Source organism: Actinia tenebrosa, unplaced genomic scaffold, assembly GCF_029948245.1.
Source record: "Actinia tenebrosa isolate PJP-AT-01 unplaced genomic scaffold, QUT_ActTen_1.0 PGA_scaffold4__44_contigs__length_22323623, whole genome shotgun sequence".
Taxonomy (NCBI): Eukaryota; Metazoa; Cnidaria; class Anthozoa; order Actiniaria; family Actiniidae; genus Actinia; species Actinia tenebrosa.
This window is the reverse complement of record NW_028292581.1, coordinates 3,308,915-3,328,975: the sequence shown is the minus strand read 5'-3', so window position 1 is coordinate 3,328,975 and position 20,061 is coordinate 3,308,915. Positions and strand designations below refer to the sequence as shown.

Here is a 20,061-nt window from a genome sequence, read left to right as displayed (position 1 = left end):
TCTCTCAAGCGCTTTAGCGTCTCTGGGACGAGAGTCTGTCCTACTGTCATTACTCCCCACTGTCAAGGACTGACGGGCTCGTGTCACGCCCCATGATTAACTACTATTGTTCTGTACAACTAAGGTATCAGATTTCTGTAATAAAAACAGGAACACGTCTTTTAAAATCTCGCCGCCAGCACGTGCCTCTGTACATGGATCAATCCGCCCAATAAAAGAACCAACAGAGGGGTAGAGAAGAGACGTTTTAATCCTCAAGACTTCTAGTAAATCCTATGAATTTAGGGCTGTAAAACACAATACAATAAGCGTGTTTGCACAGCTATTATCACTGCTTAAATGTCAGGTTTGAAATGAAATGGGCACCGGGTTGTGAATGTCAAGACAATAGCCACACTTAAAGGGATCACTTCCCTCAGCTAGGTTTATTTGTCTAGTGGAACAATACCCCGAATAGAATCTAATAGATCAAATCAAACACTGTCTGTCATCGCTGACTCATCATTTCATCGACCTTTGAATCGTATTGTATTATAATAATAACACAAAAGACAATTGACTTATTGCCAGTTCTTATATAGAGAGATTAGCTATCCTTTAGTCATCGGCTTGGTGCTTTGGGAGTTTCGTCTTTTTGGATTTCCTGCTGGAGGGCATGACGTCTTTACGGATAAAATTCTATTTTTTGCTGGCTTTTTCCTGCGTACCTTTGTTGTGGTCGTATTCGCTGGCGGGGGTTATTCCATGCCTGAAACCAGGCGATAAAGCCCCGGGCTTTAGTGTTCAAACGACTGAGGGTTTGCTCTCGTACAATTCGGACCGAGCAAGCGATATCAAGGGGCCGCTGGTGATCGTAGCGTTCACAAATGAATCGAGTTTTTTGGAAAACCTTTTCGCGGATCCAAAGAGGATGGTTGTTGATCTCTTTGATCATTCCCCAGATAATGCTCACTATATTTTCTTGTTCTACGACAACGCTGCCTTAGAGCAAAACGAAGATGCAAGTCTACGGCTGCAAAAGCTGTTCATCTACGAGATGTACCAGTACCACAATAAAAAATGGTAAGTTCAAACTTTTTTACCTTAATAATTCTCAACAAAAAAATCTTTTCCCCCGTCTGTGCACTAAAAAGTTCGAAGTTCGAGCTTTGATTGCGAAAGGGGAAAAACTGCTCACAGCACTAAAACATGCTGATTTCGGAAAACGGATGTTTTTGCAGAGTCTTAAGAATTTGCGCAAAGTTGACGCAGCGCGCATTAAGAAAATCTTCGATGATGACAATCGCTGACGGGTTGCATTCCTTAATTTTAGAAAAACAACGTATTGACGAGGTTGGAGGAAATATCTGCGTGATAGGAGTTGAATCGAAGCCAAAATAGTTTGAACATCAACACCTTGTATCTTTTGGAAAAGATTACTTGATCTGTTTACTAGTCTTTAATTTGGTCCGTGTTGTAATTGAGTTTCCGTGAACGCAAAAAAACATGGGTAAATTCATCGAACGCATGATGCATGGCTTCACATTTTTTGGGGTTCCCTTGCTTACTTTCGTAGCGCGGACGTCCTGTGGCGTAATGATGTTTTGAACAACCAACGCTATCGGTCGGTATTTCAAAGCTAAAATTTCTCCACATGCAACGCAATGTTATCGATCTTAACTCCACTGATAATGGCTGGAGGGGGCAGAGCGATACTCTACTTAAACGAAATCGATCTGATAGTTGTCATTCTTTGTTAATAGTCCATAACTAAGACGTAACCACAAATGCCAAAGTGTAAAATATCGGATATAACTATTAATCACTTGCGTGGCTAAGACGAGCTTCAATATTTATTTTCAACACATAAAAAGATCAAAACTGGGTTTGTTTTCTGGGTTTCGCATTGACAGGAATCACTAGACGCATTCATGACGATAATATTTTGGAGTTTTCTTTGCTCCATGCTGGGTGCTGACAATTTGATCGAGAGATTAGTCTTTGTAGTAAGTGGTAAATGTTTTAGCACCCACTTGCCCTCTGATTGAACTTATTGTCAACGCACAACATGTATAATACTGGCTGAATTCTGTGACAGACAGACCGGTTAAAGTCCATTGAAAAAATCGAGAGGATCCCATTATACACTCCTCTTTTGAATTTCGTGCTACCTTTATGTAGGCCGGCAAAATATCCATCCAGCTTGACTCAACAGGAAGTGTAGGCTTCTCTTCCGCAGTCCATTCGCAGACAAGAAAAGGCGCCACCTCTCTACTTGGTGCAGTTCATGTCCTATTAGACCTTTTGCATATAAGACATGTGTCCCGTGTCCCGAAATGTCTCACTTATACCCGGGCATTGTTATTCAGGCACGCGGAAATGAGTATATTCCTCTTACTAGCGGTTTTCATGTCGGCTCTAATGTTCCATTTCTGCCATACTTTTGCTTCAGTTTATACCCACGCTGAAAAATGTGTTTTGTATTTCGTGTTTCATTTATCAGAAACAATCATTAAAAACAATATGGACTACTTCGACGATACTGCGGCCATTGTGTTAAGGGGCACTTATAAAAAACTTAGCTTGTTTTACAGTTATGGAGTCGATTAGCATTCAATAGATATTTAACGAACACGAAATGGTTTCAAGTCGAGGCTGGCCTTGATAAAGAAAAGAATCAAGGACCGCCTCCATTTCAAGCGAATTGGGGAAAGGTTTATTCATCGCGAGAGACGTTTTTGGGATATGAATTTGCAAGATGAATGTGAAATGATACCAAAATACCATTTACAACCTGCACCTTTGCGATAAGGCGATCATCTTCAATCGCAATGCATTATGGGGTGTCCAGGGGCAAAGCAAAACAAAAATGTCGCATGCCTGTTATAAAGAAAGTTTTGTGTATTTTGTAAGTGCCTCCAATTCATTGTTGTTAATTTGTCTCTTCATTTACCATTAATTTGTGTTGCTAATGGAATGCTAATGGTCGCCAATACTATAAAAAATCTTATGGTATTTATATTGTTATTTACATTTTATCTAGCTCGAGCTCATTTGTAAAAATCCTTACCAAAAGTTTTACGGATATGATGGAAATACTCTACTAGATCTTTGTTTTAAACATTGATGTCTTCGTAACAAAATATCAAAATTTCTTTTGCTTTTAATTTTTCTTACGCAATACATGCACGATTTCAGCTTCCTTTATGGTCCAGTTTCATTTAAATTATACTCGACTAAGTGTCTTTTATACGCCAACTGTATCTATAAAATATCGTTCGAAAAAAATATCTTAAAAAATCGTATCTTAAAAATAGAAAAACGAAAAAACAAATGAAACATGTATAAAGGTATCAGTAGACCTTTATCAATAGACCAGTGGTTTCAATAAACAGACTAGTCGTGAAACCAGCCTAAGTATGTAGATGACCAGGAGTTTAAGCTACCAAATGGAATAATATTCCAAAATTTTACCGAGAGGAAATAGAAACTAGTAAGGTCTACTGATACCTTATTCAGAATCTGAAAGATTTTGCCACTTGGCGACAGCTTTCTTATGGGCGTCGCGGCTGATTTGACGCTGTCCATCATGCCTGGAAGCATGTCCAGGACGCTATCAATCTTCGACTTTTTGGTGTCCTTCTTATACTAGAAAGTTTGAGTGACCACAGTCACCATTGTTATTTATTTATCAAAGATATGCCACCACCGTTTCCTTTTTTTCTTTGGTCAAATTCCAGTGATTGTTCTGACAGTTATACCAAATTCTGAATTATAAACAATACCCAGTTTTTTCCTTTGAAATTTTTAGCATGGCTTCAGCGTTTCATAACAATGCTAGTCTTTCAGGTTTTTGGCCGTGATGAATATCCATTTGACGTCCTGGATTGTTTGGGTGTCTTTGGTCCCGAAATGAACGGTGGTAGAGATTATTACAGTGTCCTTATAAACTCGTCACGAATACTGAATTTTGGTATCTAACCGGGGAAACTATAGAAACATTTGAAGAAATCGTGATAAGGATGAGAATACCGATACTGAACTTTCAACGTCGTAATGCTGCTGCTCGCGTGCGAATTCAACGCCTAACTATGCGAAACAGAAGACGAAGATTTCTAATGAATTAACATTATTGAAACTTTCGTTGTGACAAGGAATAAAAACGAATCCAATCAATGAGTCGCCAACTCATCACTATTCTTCCTCCATTCATTCGTCCATTGAAAACAAAACAAAAGAAGAATATTCCCTCCCACCTCACCCAAATAAAAGAACCGTTAATTTGTATAGTAAGACTGCTCATCAACAATGGCATGTATTCATAGGGTGATAATGATGCTTTTAGAACCCTCATTATCTTATCACGGTGCTTGATAAGTGGGACGTCTTGGTACAACGGACACGTGTCTTATATGCAAAAGGTCTAGTCTATTAGACCTTTTATGTATAAGACATATGTCTCATGTCTGGTTTTGACCCACTTTGTGAAGTTCGTGATAGGATTTAATGAGCTCAGGAAACAAAAGCCATTGTTTGGCGAGTAAATTAAATAATGGTATATCAACGTCTTTATCTCTTATCGCCTACCCGAGTGAGACAAAGGATATATTATATAGATATCGATGAAATATGAAGGTAGTCATGACAACAGTGATATCTTCACATGTGACGGATATGATATCTTCACTGTGTAGAATGTATGAAAGTTTAGGACACCGGATAAGTCCTCGTATTTCGCTCATCGATATCTATATAATAAACAGAACATTACATGACCACTTGGAGATGCAAATTTTATCTTCTCGTGTTGAATATCTCTCAGTCGTTCGCTGCGCTCACTCGTGAGAGATACCATCAACACTCGAAGATAAAATTCGTATCTCCGCGCGCCCATGTCATATCCTCTATGTCAAATAAAGGAGACGACTAATGGATTTTTTAACCTTTATTTCAAGAACAAGACAGCGTAAACTACAAAATATTTAGTGTGTATTAATGATGAAGGTCATTTGCAAAACAGAACTGACTTTTTTATCGTGGCAGACTCAAAAACATTGTTCCCTTTGTGAATGAGGGTTTCAGTGTGAGAGAATCAGAGAAACAAAACCAAAAATTCACCCACTACAACTTATGACTGAAACCGGTATTTCAATATATTGAAGCTGTTGTTTAATACGTATTTTGTAAGAAACGCAATCTCCGATTACTCAAAGAAGCGCAGCAATGTATAACGATAGGGAGAAAGGCACGAGGGTGCCTCCAACGTTCAGAAATGCAGCGATACGTTTTAAAGAATCCTATGGCGTGTTCCACTTTAATCCGACAGCTAGTGAGCTCCCTGTTTATCTCCTGTAGTCTTGGGTTTCCATTGACTTGGGCTCTTCTTTTAGGTTTAATCAGAGCAGGATGGGGAGGATAACCGTTGTCAGAAATAATATGGCAGCCAGCAGGTAGATCTAGAGCACACTGCGGACCAATCCTTGGCATCATGTTAAATCCATTAGTGTCGTTGAGATGTCCGGGGAATCTAAAAATGTAGGGAATATAAAACTCAGTAATAAATCTAAAGCAAAACCTGGACGCATAGGCTGGCTTCACACCCACCGGACGAATTTTTAATCGTTCACTTTTATGATATTTCAGCAACAAACATCATTTCCAAGTTTACCAAAATAAAACAGTAGTAAGTACTTACGCAGCCGAACAATGAACTATCATCCCATCTGGAGTAACGATGATGTGGCTTGACATGAAGTGTTTCTTTTTGTCGCCTCTATAAAACATTGCCTGTCGTTGAGATGGTCGCCATATTGGATGAGTCGTTGCATCAATTATCCCAACACAGGACGGAAATTTTTTCCAGTGCTCCAGCCAACCTCTCCACTCTGCTAAAGCTGGCCAAACGACTTGTCGCGAATATTTCTCAAGTAGAAGAGAAACTATTTCTTGTATTGTTTTGCTTACATATGTAATGTCCACTTTAAACATCATGGCCAGGGTTTGCATTCTAAGATATCTTCTCAGCCAAATAAACACTAGGAGGAGTCTGTTTGTAATATTCAATCTTTGAACTCGTATCCTGCGACGGACTCTGTTGCGACGGTATGTCCTGTCGTGCAATATTATTGACATTCGCATGTCCACAACGACCTCACCAAATGTCTGAAGTGTCTCGCCAGTTAGATACCAGAATTTAATGGGAAAGCTAGCAATGTAATGGTAATAGTCACAGCCTCCATTAGGTTCTGCGATTCCTGTAAGGCCAAGTCGATCAATGACATCATTTGTTTTACACATGTCTAAAACGCGAATAATACATATCAAGACGAAGAAGATTTGACTGAAAAGATGAAACGGGAAAGCTGGGAAGTCATTCCCGGCATCTCGAAGCTTCAAAAATTGGAGGAGAACAAAGTAAGCCAGAATGAAGAACGTTGGCAAAACCGGAGGCGGCATCTTGTTTAAAGCGGTTGTTGAGAATTAGCTTTTCAGAAGATACAGCGTAGTATTCACGAGATTATATGCAATTCTGCTATCGTGTGTGCCAAAAATGCATAGGTAAGAGCATTGTATCGTGCTTGATGACAATAGCGTGAATCTACAATCGAGTAATTTCTCGGCTTCGGATATTTAACCTTGGCAAAAAATAATTAGCACATTATATTGTTCAAAGGTTATAATGTAGTTTTTGAACAAGTTGTCACCTCGTGCATGAAGCTCGCTTTAATGCATGACACAAAAAGGGACGAAATAGTGCGAAAAAAATCTGATGCTGACGCAGGTAAGACTTTGTCAAAGGAGGTTCATATTTTGTAATGACACCATAATAGGGGGTGTAATTGTTTACACAGTTTTTAGGATATAATTGAGCAGATTTGTCTTTGCATTTCTCTGTTTTGTGCAATATGTGAAAGAAACTACACATTTTTTTTCAAGTGTAAGTCTGAGAGGCTCAAAGGTATGTTCACACTTAATTCTGTATAAATACCGCCTGGAGTTCTGCATGTGTGTGGTTGAAGTTTCTTGGCTCCATGGAGGGAAGAAACATATTTCTCGAAGCTGCTTTTGCGGGAGAGCCTGTAGTGAATCTAGAAGACCAAGGAGACAAAGAGTTGGAAAGGCTGGAAAGGATTTTCTTTACGCCAAAGACCAGGCAAAAGCGAAAAGCAGACCGCGATAAAGGCAAGTCTAGCAAATCTGAAATAAAATCCAAAAACAGAAACCTCGAGCTACAGCTGGTAAGGGAAGCAGTGAGCAAAGTTGGATGTCTTCCCAAACGAGTACTTAGTTACGTTGAGCTTATGGCCGACCAGCTCGGTCCTGTCGAAAAGGCCTACTATACATCCATTGGCAAGGGAACAGGGCCAACTAAACAGACGGCACTTAGGCGAATAGGAAGAAAAATAAAAGAATGGCAAGTCTCGGGGTAATTTCTTGATATACCAATTCTGATCTCTGACTCTGATTAGCGAGTTGGATGATACTATATATTGACGTGTTATTGTTCACAATAAAGTTTTTCTGTTCTCTTTGTTTGCCTGGCGTAATGTCATTTTAAGGGTTCATATTTTCCTCACCATTTATTTCTAACATTAGAGTTCACGCACTAAACCCGTGAAACAAATACTAACTTTAAACAATATAAAACTATGATTAAACAAAAGAAAACAAAATATTCGGTATGAATTAGTACTAATTAGCACTATTTATTGTTCACGGGTTTAGTGCGTGCACACTATCATCGATGATAATTTTATTATCCATGATATAATTTGCTAACTGGAGCGTTTATCCGCCAACGGGAGCTGCCTTGATCCCTTGGAACTTTAAACTGAGAAACTTTAGCATAATGCAATTGATCATGACATGTATTAGAATGCAATAACTACGAACAGCTAAACAACAAAATCGTGAAAGTGCACAAGAAAACCATAATATTTTTTATTATTGGTATTTTTCGTCGCTTGGGAAAATAAACCTTCAGAAGACACTAATTCCATAGTTTTCTTTCGTGCTTGTTTGTCTTTTCACTTTCTGTGCATGAATAGGCCCTTTGCAGCTAGTGGTCACGTGCTTGGATACCGCTTAGCAACACAAAACTGGAGAGCAAGCCTTCCAGTAAACAAAAGTTGTAATAGGTCAAGCACGCGTGGTTTTATACGATAGTTTCATCGTTCAAAACGTTTAATCCTTTTGCCCTATCTACAAACACAGTAAGATAATCTTAAATTCTCTCCTTTGGACTCGATTTTTGGTTCGAAGTAACGATATTCTTCGCGTTATCGCGAAAAAATTGTCACCGCCGGCCCGCTCGACGGCTGAAAAACATGGCGACTTCGCAAGGTATGTACTTCAAAACTCTCCTTTTTTTTGGTTTCTTTTCAATTATTGGACTTCTAAAATCTCTAAAATAACAGTTTAGATTGTGAATGGTGATCGATTGTAATTGGACGGCATTTTAATGGACGATTTGTTTATTTTTTGTGAGAGTGATTCCACGTCTAAAGTCAAGACTAACCCATGTTTACATATATTCGCTGTAGATGTTAGAACTCCCGACGAGCCATCACATACCAAGAAAAATTCTTCGTACCATTGTTGTGTTCCCTTGTGTAACGGAGATTCTCGATATCATCCTGATTTAAAGTTTCACCGCTTACCAGGCCGTGCAAGGGATGAGCAATTGAAAAAGGAATGGCTGGTGAAGATACGAAGAGATGTGGGCCCACACTTCAAGGTATATAGGAATCTAACAATATCAATGCACAATACGAATTGCCTGTGGATCTTTAAAAAACTGTAATGAAGATAAAAATAGTTGAATACAGTTACATTGTTATTAAAAGGACATTTGATTTATAATAGGTTAACAAAAGTACCAGAGTGTGCTCAAAACACTTCACTGAGGAAGATTACAATCCTCCCACTGATTCTGGACGTCAGTTGCTAAAAAGAGAAGCTGTACCATCAATCTTTGACTGGTCAACCAAATCCAAAGCAAGAAGAAAGATAATTCGACAAGTAGATAGGTAATGAATATCACATATTTCTACTTCAATACATTTCATTTAGACTTGACTGATGGAATTGTACTTGATGTTTATTTTGGTTTAAACCAAAATAATTTTATAATTTTAATAATTTAGTCTTTTATAATTTTTTATTTAGTGTGAACTGAGTGTGAACTGAGTGTCATCATAATTTCAAAACCTTTTTACAGAGACACTCAGACAGATGAAAGTGATGACAATGAAGATAATAGTCCCAGCACTTCTACAACCTTCAGCATGGATGACCTACAAGCACAAGTCCAGTCACTCAGAGCACAGTTCCAAGATGCACAAAAGCAACTTGAACAAAGTAGAAATGAAACTGCAGCTGCCCTCACTGAAATAAAAAGGGTTAAAGTTGAAGCTGCAAAAGAAATTGAGGACATTAAGAGGCAAGCTGCAGAACAATTAGCACTTAATAAATTTGGGCTTGAGAGATTTGGCACAGACAATGAGATCATAAGATTTTATACAGGTTTCCCATCCTATTTACATATTCAGTTCTTTTTTAAGTTTTTGCAGCCATGTGCTGCACAAATGACATATTGTTATGCCTCTGGAGAAAGAGAAAGTAGACCAGACTCAAGAAATATGCTTCTTGTGGATGAATTGTTTATGTTTTGTGTATGCCTCAAACTAGGTCTATTCGGACAGGATTTAGCTCATAGGTTCCGAATACATAAATCGTCAGTTTGCAGGAAATTGATCACATGGACTAATTTTTTGTATTTTCTTCTTGGTAGTCAAGTGATCTGGCCTTCAAGGCAAGATGTTGATAGGTTTATGCCAGAAGGTTTTAAAAAGCTTTATGCAAGCACACGTGTCATTTTAGATTGTACAGAGATTTTTGTTCAAACACCTACCTCCCTACTACTTCAGTCGCAGCTTTATTCTAGTTATAAGAGTAATACTACACTCAAGGGTTTGATAGGCATTACCCCTAATGGAGCTATTAGCTTCGTTTCTAGCCTTTACACAGGGGGGATTAGTGATAAGGAAATCACAAGGTGCAGCGGCATTCTAGATTTGTTAGAACCTGGTGATTCAGTCATGGCAGACAAAGGGTTTGACATTGAAGATTTACTTAGGGAGAAGCGGGTAGAGTTAAATATTCCTCCGTTTCTTGAAAGTCAGGAACAATTCTCTGCCGCAGATGTTCAAAAAACAAAGACACTAGCAAGTCTTAGAATTCATGTCGAGAGGGCAATAAGAAGAGTCAAAGAGTACCACTTTTTTGATTCAGATGTGCCATTGTCCACTTTAGGTTCAGTCAATCAGTTATATACTGTAGCCTGCCTCCTTACAAATTTTCAAGGCCCACTTATTTTATCCAATGGTAATAATGAGGCATAGTGTCTGTAAGAAGTTGGTGAATGTATGATTAATGTGGCTTACATAACCCATTAGATAATCTTTAATGCAGGTTGGTTTATCATGTGTCTTGGATTGCTTTTTGTAACTATTTCAATTTGTTTGTAAATGAAAACTCAAAAAAAAAAAACTAATGAACAAACACAAAATCTAAATAGCACAAATAAATATAATACTAATATGATATAAATATAATAAAAAATAAATTAAGATTATGAATTGATTTGTCATTAATAAAAATAATATAATATTTGTTATCATAAGAAATCTGGCCATGGTTTGAGAACAACAACAAAAATCTTAGTGTATTAATGTAAATAGTAATTGAAGAAAAAACTATCAACTTTGTCCTTTGCTTGCTGGAAAAACACTGAATCAAAATTAATTCTAGAGCAAACAAACAAATTTTCGTCAATGTAACTGAAAAAATCACACCATTCTAATCCTGTGAGTCCAAGCTGGCACTGGATCTGGTAATAATAAATGTCTGTTGTTTTCAGTTTGTACTGGTTAGTGTTCTGGTCCTTGGTGAGATACCTCACATTGTCAAATGATGTTTCCCCCTCTTTAACGACCTTTATTTCTAACAAGCCAAAGGGATTCTGACCATTATTTACGGCATCAAGGTCATAAACTTTCCTGTCTGGGCTACAACCTAGCCATGGGCACTTTGGGTGGACAATCAGCCCAGATGGGAAGAGGTTTACTCTTCCACCCTTTGCATTGCTAGCATAGACCATGGCAGCATGTGGTTCAAGTTCAATGCCTCTTCTCATTGCTGCAGTTTGTACAAATCTGGTGGGGTTTAGCTGATTGACAAGGGTGTCAAAATGTGACACCCGGCGAGCGACAATGCCAAATTTGCTTGCTGTTACCCTTTTTTTTCTGAGCAGGTGCCATACATCACTCTGACTTTGAGTGACTGTTTGCTGCTGCACTCTCAGTGATGACTCTGTTGTCACAGACAATGTTCCAAATATAGATTGTTGACGACTGTCAAGACAGATTGACACATTGTTATTAAATCTGTCCTCTGCACTTGAGAGGGGAAGCTCTGGGAAAGAAGTGCAAGTAAAATCATTTATGATGTAGTCAGTTGACATCTTTTGTTGATATGACAGGACACAGCCTTTTGGGACATTTCCAAACTTGCTCTGTACAAATGGGATATTGCCAAGTTGATCTTGATTGGGCAGAATGGTTGTAAAGAGAGGATAAGGTGGTTGGAAGCCATTAAAGTGCTCTTTTGTGAGGGTAGGATACTGGGTAGATGGGGAATACAAATTACTCTTGATATATCTACTGTACGAAGCGCCAAGTTGGGGTTTTTTCACTAGCACGTCTTGTATTTCTTTTTGTGCGATTTTGGATCCTCTAGGTATGCTCCAACGCTGCTTCATGCTGGTACATGTTAGCTCATCAGGCAATGTCCGATGTCCCAGTTGCTTAAGAAGGGCTAAATAGTAAAGAAGCCCGATCACATGATGGCAGTATCCACCTGCCCCGGCTACACATGAGCACAGCCCAGACAGCAATGTCAAATTGTTGTTCTGGACTGACACCTCTAAAATGTGCGGTGGTTCAGACTTCCTCATTGAGCGGTAACACTTGCATTTAACTCTCACGCACTGGTCGGTATATATCACTAAAAAATTGGAAAAATTAGTGTGAATTGTCTGCCATTCATATCATAATGAAATAGAAAAAACATTTTGGCTATCAAGTACCTTTAACGTCATGTAAATAGCCTGGTTCCGCCATAAATTTGTACGCTTTCGAAGTGCTTGTGCAGCCAGACTTCTCTATAGCGTAGCTCCCTACATCATCGAAGGTGAGGGAAGGAAAGATAGAGATGTCTTGAGTTTCTACTTCATCTAAAACAAAAATAAATATAAAAATATCAGTACGAAGAATTTTTCTTGGTATGTGATGGCTCGTCGGGAGTTCTAACATCTACAGCGAATATATGTAAACATGGGTTAGTCTTGACTTTAGACGTGGAATCACTCTCACAAAAAATAAACAAATCGTCCATTAAAATGCCGTCCAATTACAATCGATCACCATTCACAATCTAAACTGTTATTTTAGAGATTTTAGAAGTCCAATAATTGAAAAGAAACCAAAAAAAAAGGAGAGTTTTGAAGTACATACCTTGCGAAGTCGCCATGTTTTTCAGCCGTCGAGCGGGCCGGCGGTGACAATTTTTTCGCGATAACGCGAAGAATATCGTTACTTCGAACCAAAAATCGAGTCCAAAGGAGAGAATTTAAGATTATCTTACTGTGTTTGTAGATAGGGCAAAAGGATTAAGCGTTTTGAACGATGAAACTATCGTATAAAACCACGCGTGCTTGACCTATTACAACTTTTGTTTACTGGAAGGCTTGCTCTCCAGTTTTGTGTTGCTAAGCGGTATCCAAGCACGTGACCACTAGCTGCAAAAATGTTCAGGGAATTCAGTAAAATCGTTCTACTGCGGCGCGTGTATGCATAACAATAGATGACTTAAGTGGGTCAAAACCAGACATGAGACAAATGTCCTATACATAAAAGGTCTAATTGAGTCACATGATGTATGCCGCTTTTGTCATTATAATATATCAGATTCTTGGCTCCTTCGGGTACCTGACACAGTTTAAGTAATCCAATAGAAACAACAAAAGACCCCAAGTAATACAATAGAACGAAGTTAACAAAGGAAACAATAGGTTTGCGGTACATGAAGAAGGATCGAACCAGATTCAGGATGGTCCAAAAACTGTATTCATGGCACTGAAATGGTTGCAAAAGAGGCGTTATATTACTGAGTGATTCAAAACTTAAGGAAAATATGTATATCAAAATGTACTAGGTAAGAGTGCAAACGTTTTTGGGAATTACACATTCTGATGGAAAATGGTTGCTACAAAGGCATTCATTCCCAGATCAAATATTTCATGTGATTTTTCAAAATCTTCATAGTCGAAAGATATTAAAAAATATACCAAACAAGAGATAAGCGGCTCTCTCGAACCCATGGCACTCAAATTAATAAACCTGTCCAACTACTATTCCATCAAAAAAAATTTATTATCTCAATGTCACAAATAATACTGACAAGGTCAATGTCATTCACGCTATTATTAAGCCCAATACGTCATTAGTCGGGGCCTTGTTCATCACAACGGTGCCACCACGACGAGTACGTGTGTTAATGGTTTCTTGTCTTGTGTAATCGAGTTCATTGTTGTGAACGTTAAGATAAATAGACAAATAGATATATCTCTGAAGCGAGGAATTTGTATAAAGGCACGTTTCTTTCAAGTAAGAAGTGAAAAAACCTTTTCGGAACATTGATGCAGTTTTCATAAAAAACCTCCACTTAGTACATCTGTTTTACCACGAGCTAGCACGAAAACGTTTTTTGACGTTGTTTTCGTTGTTCTCTTAGTTTCTAGAATGATCACACACTATCTCGTGACTACAATGCTGCTATCCCCGCCGATCACGTGTTCTGTACCTGCCCCATTGTGTAGCGTAGTGACCCTGTACCTTACCCTGTGTTTTTTTTTTTTTCTTTTTTGCGAACTGCCGTCGAACAGCGTTAAAACCCAACGTCTACCCATCTTACCCTTAACATTTAGAAAATGGGTGAATTTTAGAATATGATGCAAACTACTGAGTTTAAATACATTTGAGCTGGTATTTATACACGATGCTTTAATCGAAGGAATGTAGCCCGACTTTCTTCATTATCAGGTCGCGTGTTCACGCAACGGGCGCGGTTCTCACGCAAACCTCAAGGACTTTGAAATACCGAATCAACTCGTGACATAACGTCGATCAATCCCGAATCACCATGCTCATTTTGCTTCAATTTTTTTTCCCAAATATTTATTTTCTCACAATTTCATTTTTCTCAGGTTGAGTTATAATAAAGAAATGAAGCGAGTGGGAACGTTGTCAAACTATCACAGGAAGGACTTGCGTCCTTTTATTTTCCTTCGACATTGGAAACGCAAACTCCATTTTGCAAAGTTCCCCGTTCACATGCTGGGCAACTGGATTCCTCGGGTTCTTTCACAGTGGTATTGTTCGGGACCTTTCTGTGGCTTGGATCAAATTGCAATCGAAAACCAAAAGGGTAAGGTTGCGTAATCATTCGTCGTCATCCCTCCTTACAGACCTACTGAACAACAACTACACACACATCCATTCCCATCCACTCACATTCTACCCATCAGCCCCTGCGTTCCTTATTCTCTCAAAATCACTTATTTCCGGTTTTCCCTTCGCTACAACGACCCCCTTCCTCCTCAAAAAGAAATATTTTTGTTTGGAAACAGATAGTCGACTTGGGTTTTATGCCCCTTTTGGTGCAAGAGGGAAAAAATAAAAAATGGATTGGTGAGATTAACATTCATCATCCAATTATTTAAATTCAGCTGTTCATTCATTTATTCATCCACGATTTGAAAACCATTTCGCTCAATCGTCGTAATTGATTCACGGCAGATTAAAGTTTCAAATCCTTCCATGCTGTTCTCATCACGAAACTTTCTTTTTTAGGGAATGTTTTAAATGTGTTTCGTCGGCTAGATGCCAGGTACACGTGGTTACCCTCCATAAAGAAACTGATGACACAAAACAAACGCTTTTTTGTGGTTTATGTTCCCGACGCATGCGCAAACCTATTTTCGGTCGTTGTAAAAGGAGCCCTTGCACTAGTATACAGCGGACAAGGCGTATGTTCAACTGTTACTAAGGTAAGAACTAAATCGTACTAACCATCCCCTGTGAGTTGAGCTGTTAAATTGATCTGACCTCGCATTTTTTAAAGAGACTGTATGAGGGGGCTCAGTTAGTTGCTTCAATACCGGTGTGTGTTAGCGGTACCCTGGCCTAGGTGAGCCACAGACAGAGTAAAGGCTGTTTCCTGGTAGCAGGATCAATCAAATTTGATTGGTCTAAACTCAATCATAGTCGATGGTTTTCAATCTTGCGAACCAAATAAAAATATTCAAGATCCAAGAAAACATAGCAAAAAAGTAGTCACACAACATGTAGAGATTCCTCTAACATAATTATGGTCCCTATTGGCTATTCTTTTTATTACCCAAGGAGTACTCAGCGCACCATCCCTGGTTAATAGCAAAGGTGCCTATCGCGGCATAGGCCTTCTAAGTACAAGGTGCACTTGGTTCTAGCTTGGTTACGAACATGGCGTCCTATAAAAAATAGCAGTAGAATAGCAAATGCTTTGACCTCGTGGTTTTGTTGAATTACCCCTTGACCGTATTCTTCGCACCCACAAGAGATGCATAAAGCCGGGGTTTTGTGCCTGGGCCCGGTTGTACGAAGTGTGGATAGCACTATCCGATGGATAAATCCTTGTCCAGTGGATAACACGATGCTGTTATCCAATAAATCTTTCCACTGGATAAGATTTATCCGTGGGATAGCACTATCCACCCTTCGTACAACCTGGCCCTGGTACCAACTCATAATCGATTTATAGACTGTAGAGCTTGTAGGATGTTTATTTTTTAGGCATCACGAGGTCCATTGTTTAACGATAGAAGTGAACATGTGTAATTCCAGCGGCGGAGGCAAAGGTTTTACCAGGAATGTGAGGAAAAAGGGGTGGCTTACTGAAGATAATACTGAGAAATTTAAGCAACCTACCCATGGATCCGCCCCTGAATTCTAATGACGCGGGTGAGCGCAAGTATTCAGCTGTGGTCAAAGGAAGTACACCCCTCTTTCGAGAAAAAATATCAAATGGAAAAAAGATTGTCTAGGTTCATTTGAGTGTATTATCATTTGTAGATCAAGAACGCGCAAAGTAACGGGGCACTTGGGGTCGTTGTCTACTCAAAGCCAGGCAATTACCTTGAAGAACTGAATTGCCATCAAAATGAATGCGAAACTGACCTGACTATTCCCGCCACTATAATCCACAACGAGGATGGGTTTCGCTTGAGAGAGGCTCCAGTAGGAAGCATTTATGCTCGACTCCAGACCACTCCATCGGACATGTTCACATTTGGCGTAGATGACGAGGGTCGAGCTCGAAAGACAAGTTGGTCCTTGTATCCCAGCATGCGCTTCTTGGCGTATCATGCGCAGTGGTAAGTTGAAATGTCCTTAATATTTAGAGGGTCATCTATATGCTCCCTATACGCTATTCTTTTTATTAACTACGGTAACTAAGTACTCAGGCGAGGGATGGGATGCTATACGATTTGAGCGCAACATCCTCTGCTCACTAGCAAAGGTGCCATTGCGTAGGCCTTCTGAGTACGACAAACCTTGAAGGTACACTTTGGTCTAGCTTGGCTACAAACGTGTTCTCTGTTAACCGCTTTTATTACAAGTATATCTTAAAAAAGTAGGATACCGTTCCGAACAATTTTAATCGCGCCACGACCCCTCCAATGGATCCAATGCGCGTAGTGGGCAGAGAACCGAGACGCGAACGTGCGTACTATAGACGAATGTTGCAACTGATGCCTTCTATTGTTTTGTTCTTCTTTAAAGGTTTAATTACGTGACAGATGCCATGAGGAATGAGACAGGAGATGCCAGGCTGATATCCATCTTTAAAGACCAATTGATTCAGAGTTCAGAAGGCATCACAAAGGATATTAGTCTACCTGACTATAGAGGTACTTCAAACTCGATATATCAGGCAGATAAATTCTCTTCTCTGGAGAGAAAGTTTGTAAACCAAAGAGGAGGAATGTAATGCGGAGAAGAAGAATGAGAAGAACTGTACGAACTATTTGTAAAAGAGTCTTGATCCCAGTCCTATCTCAGTGAAAGATTTCATGAGCCTCCTCAAAAACTTAAAAAAATCTTAGAAAGTAGAAAGTAATGATCCTCCAAATAAGTTTTTAAAAGAGCGTTTTGACATGACGTCACAGCGGCCATGTTGGTGTACCAAAGCAATACATTTTCTATCCTCCGAGAATTGAACTCTGTTGAAAGTTTCTATTGTTTTGTACACCATTATGAAAACGCTCCATACTTAACTGCTACATCGAATCCCTCTTCAGAATTTCTGTTATACCAAAACGTAGAAGTGGACATGTCACTTACGTGTCCAAAGACTGGACCCGATGCATGTACCCACTGGGATCACGTGATCAAACTACTTGTCAGCTGCGATGCAAGTATGAAACCTGGGCACGAGTTAGCGAGGTGGATCATGGCTTATGGGAGGTAAGTACATAGGATCATGTACGTGACAGGGTAGATTCAACAAAGAAAGGATAAGAATATAGTGACAAAGACTTTGATTGGGCTACCTGTGTTTTGTCTTTCTTGAGAAAAACATTCTTACATATATGATCGCAAAAGGGAGACCGTAGCCACAATCCTTTATAACGTATCATGATAGGTGATATAGATCTCCGGTTTGGATTTCAATGTATAGTTTTACTCTGATTTTCAGGCGCAGTAGTTCGTGGATAACTCCAGTCAGAGCAGTGTTACCGTTACTCAAAGCCAACTCCACAACAACAAACAAATGTTCTTTCACTGTAATAACTGAGGCGTCTGTTATGCCATGGATTATAACTGTGAACATCAGGATGTCAGAAAAGATCAAACGTAAGCTTACTTCATAGAGCGACTCATAGAGTACATTGAATACATGTCTTAACGTTAACTAATGACATGAAAAAATACATGCGGAGCTGAGGGTGTCGCCGCGCGCGTTTCTTCCCTTGGATCGGGTGTTGAGAGCAAATGCTTCTAATGTTCGTAATGTGTGCCATCAGTGTTGCTGCTGCATTGTTGTTGATAATGTTCTTATTTGCTTATGATGGTTGTTACAAACTGTAAGTTGTTGCTATGATGTTAGTTGTTGCTGTGATGTTAGTTGTTGCTATGATGTTAGTTGTTGCTATGATGTTAGTTGTTGCTATGATGTTAGTTGTTGCTATGATGTTAGTCGTTGCTATGATGTTCGTTGTTGCTGTTGTTGTTTATCGTTGCTGCTGCTACTTTTTGTTGATGTTGTTATATTTTGCTATTACAAAATCTGCCATCGTAACCTATAGGGATGTTTAAACTTTAGCATCTTTTTAAATATCTCTTCAGCAAATAGGAACTTCACGACCTGGCGGCAGATCGAAAAGAACTTGGTTCCTGTTGAAGTCGTTGATCTTTTCACTGGATGCTTTTTCGACGAGAACTGCAACAAGAAATACGCTACACCAAAGTTCTTTAAAGTTCCTAAAAATATAGCGCGCGTCAAACTCGTGGCTACAATAACTGGTCATGGACGTGATAACAACAACTGCGCAAGAGCATGTCTGACGACGCATCGCTTTGTCATCAACAACATCAGGAACTCCACGCAAACGAGAGTCTTAAAAAACACTGGTTCAACACCGGGTTGCGAAAGTGATTTTTCAGATCCCAACAATCAAACTCATACCCAGAAGATGTGGCTCCGTGGAAGGCAGCCGTGGTGTGATGGGCAAGAAGTCGTCCCATGGGAGGTAGACGTCACAAATTTTGTCAGGTTTGGAGGAGCCTCGAATTTGATTGAGTATCGTGCTTTGTACAATGGCACTGATCCCAGACCGACCCAGGATCCTGGAACTATCGTTATGTCTAGTTATCTGGTGTATTACGTCTATGAAGATTTCGTCTGAGTATATATGAATAATATTATCAAATGCGGTAGACAACGAACAGTGTAAAGCAAGCAGGAAGGTTGCCGCAGTGCTTCGTGGGACTATGAGTAGAAGGGGAGGTATAGAATAAAGGCTAGGCAATTTACAAGTACAGTCGAATCTCTATTAAGCGGCCACCTTGTCAAGTGTCCGCTAAATAAAGGTTGGTCGCTCAATAGAGGTTATGTCAGTTGGGATAAGTACTTAAATTGGTCTTCGTATGACTGGTTACTAAAGCAGATTTTGTAACTGTTAGGTGGTGCACTTCGGTAAAAAAGGATACACATACTTCCCCTCCTACCACGCCCATGCCCCCCCATAACCCTAACCTTTTTCAATAACCATATGCTCTCTATCTAGATGACCCTGCATTCTCCTATCCACTCTGCTAAGTTACCAGTCATACGAAGACCACATATTTGCTTGGTGCTGGTTCACCTCTTAAGGCAAAAGACCGAGATGGTAGTCTTCACGTACAGCAAATAAGTATGCACATCTTTTAGAGAAAGAAAAAACACTTTTTAAAAAACATGATATTTCGATGAATATGGCTTGCAAGCCAAATGCATGACTGATAACCAGCACAAGATCATACCACCAATACTGAAGAGTGCTTATAATAAGATATTTACATGAAAGACATTTAAGTTATAATCTACGCTCATTGTGCATGGGAGCTTAGTGTCGGGGAATTTTAAAAAGAAAATATACTGTCATTAAAACCAAGCTTGCCTTTGCGTGACTGGTGTTCGTTTTTATAAACCTCTTGCATGTGACGCCAAATGGGCTCAATTTGGAGGATAAAACAAAAGAATTTCAATCCCCTGAATTGAGCTGCATTCCGAAGTGCTGCAAGGAAAAATATACTATATCGTATACTCGATAAAATGCGTTTGGCAAATTTCTTTTTTTGGATAGTTATGTTCTTCACTGGAAGGTGCGTTTTTATGACAAATTTATGTGTGAGGGTAATCTGGGGTAAGCTAGAAGTA

At 39.3% G+C, this 20,061-nt stretch overlaps 4 protein-coding genes across 6 annotated transcripts; 2 read left to right on the top strand and 2 right to left on the bottom strand.

The window, feature by feature from the left end:
• Nucleotides 1-580: 580 nt before the first annotated feature.
• Nucleotides 581-19,806, top strand: LOC116296643 (uncharacterized). Of its 2 annotated transcripts, none has more exons than XM_089036665.1 (8): nt 581-1,062; nt 14,306-14,526; nt 14,952-15,148; nt 16,212-16,513; nt 16,923-17,050; nt 17,441-17,606; nt 17,839-17,996; nt 18,489-19,806. In XM_089036665.1, exons 1-8 carry the CDS (start codon nt 656-658, stop codon nt 19,046-19,048), a joined length of 2,139 nt encoding a protein of 712 aa, XP_088892791.1. In that variant the 5' UTR covers nt 581-655; the 3' UTR covers nt 19,049-19,806. The 2 variants fall into 2 exon arrangements, with proteins under 2 accessions (XP_088892791.1, XP_088892792.1); XM_089036666.1 differs by lacking the exon at nt 581-1,062 and adding an exon at nt 13,022-13,254.
• Nucleotides 4,910-7,564, bottom strand: LOC148906872 (uncharacterized). The gene is made up of 2 exons (XM_089036667.1): nt 5,675-7,564; nt 4,910-5,506 (listed from the first exon to the last, which is right to left on the bottom strand). Exons 1-2 carry the CDS (start codon nt 6,433-6,435, stop codon nt 5,149-5,151), a joined length of 1,119 nt encoding a protein of 372 aa, XP_088892793.1. The 5' UTR covers nt 6,436-7,564; the 3' UTR covers nt 4,910-5,148.
• Nucleotides 8,001-10,899, top strand: LOC148906871 (uncharacterized). 2 transcript variants are annotated; one of them, XM_089037048.1, is made up of 4 exons: nt 8,002-8,322; nt 8,523-8,716; nt 8,845-9,008; nt 9,200-10,899. In XM_089037048.1, the coding sequence occupies exons 1-4, from the start codon at nt 8,307-8,309 to the stop codon at nt 10,380-10,382; spliced, it is 1,557 nt and encodes a 518-aa protein (XP_088893174.1). In that variant the 5' UTR covers nt 8,002-8,306; the 3' UTR covers nt 10,383-10,899. The 2 variants fall into 2 exon arrangements, with proteins under 2 accessions (XP_088893173.1, XP_088893174.1); XM_089037047.1 differs by having other exon boundaries at nt 8,001-8,716.
• On the bottom strand, nt 10,426-12,834 carry LOC148906870 (uncharacterized). Its single transcript, XM_089037049.1, has 3 exons — nt 12,555-12,834; nt 12,128-12,274; nt 10,426-12,045 (listed from the first exon to the last, which is right to left on the bottom strand). Exons 1-3 carry the CDS (start codon nt 12,568-12,570, stop codon nt 10,709-10,711), a joined length of 1,500 nt encoding a protein of 499 aa, XP_088893175.1. The 5' UTR covers nt 12,571-12,834; the 3' UTR covers nt 10,426-10,708.
• Nucleotides 19,807-20,061: the final 255 nt, after the last annotated feature.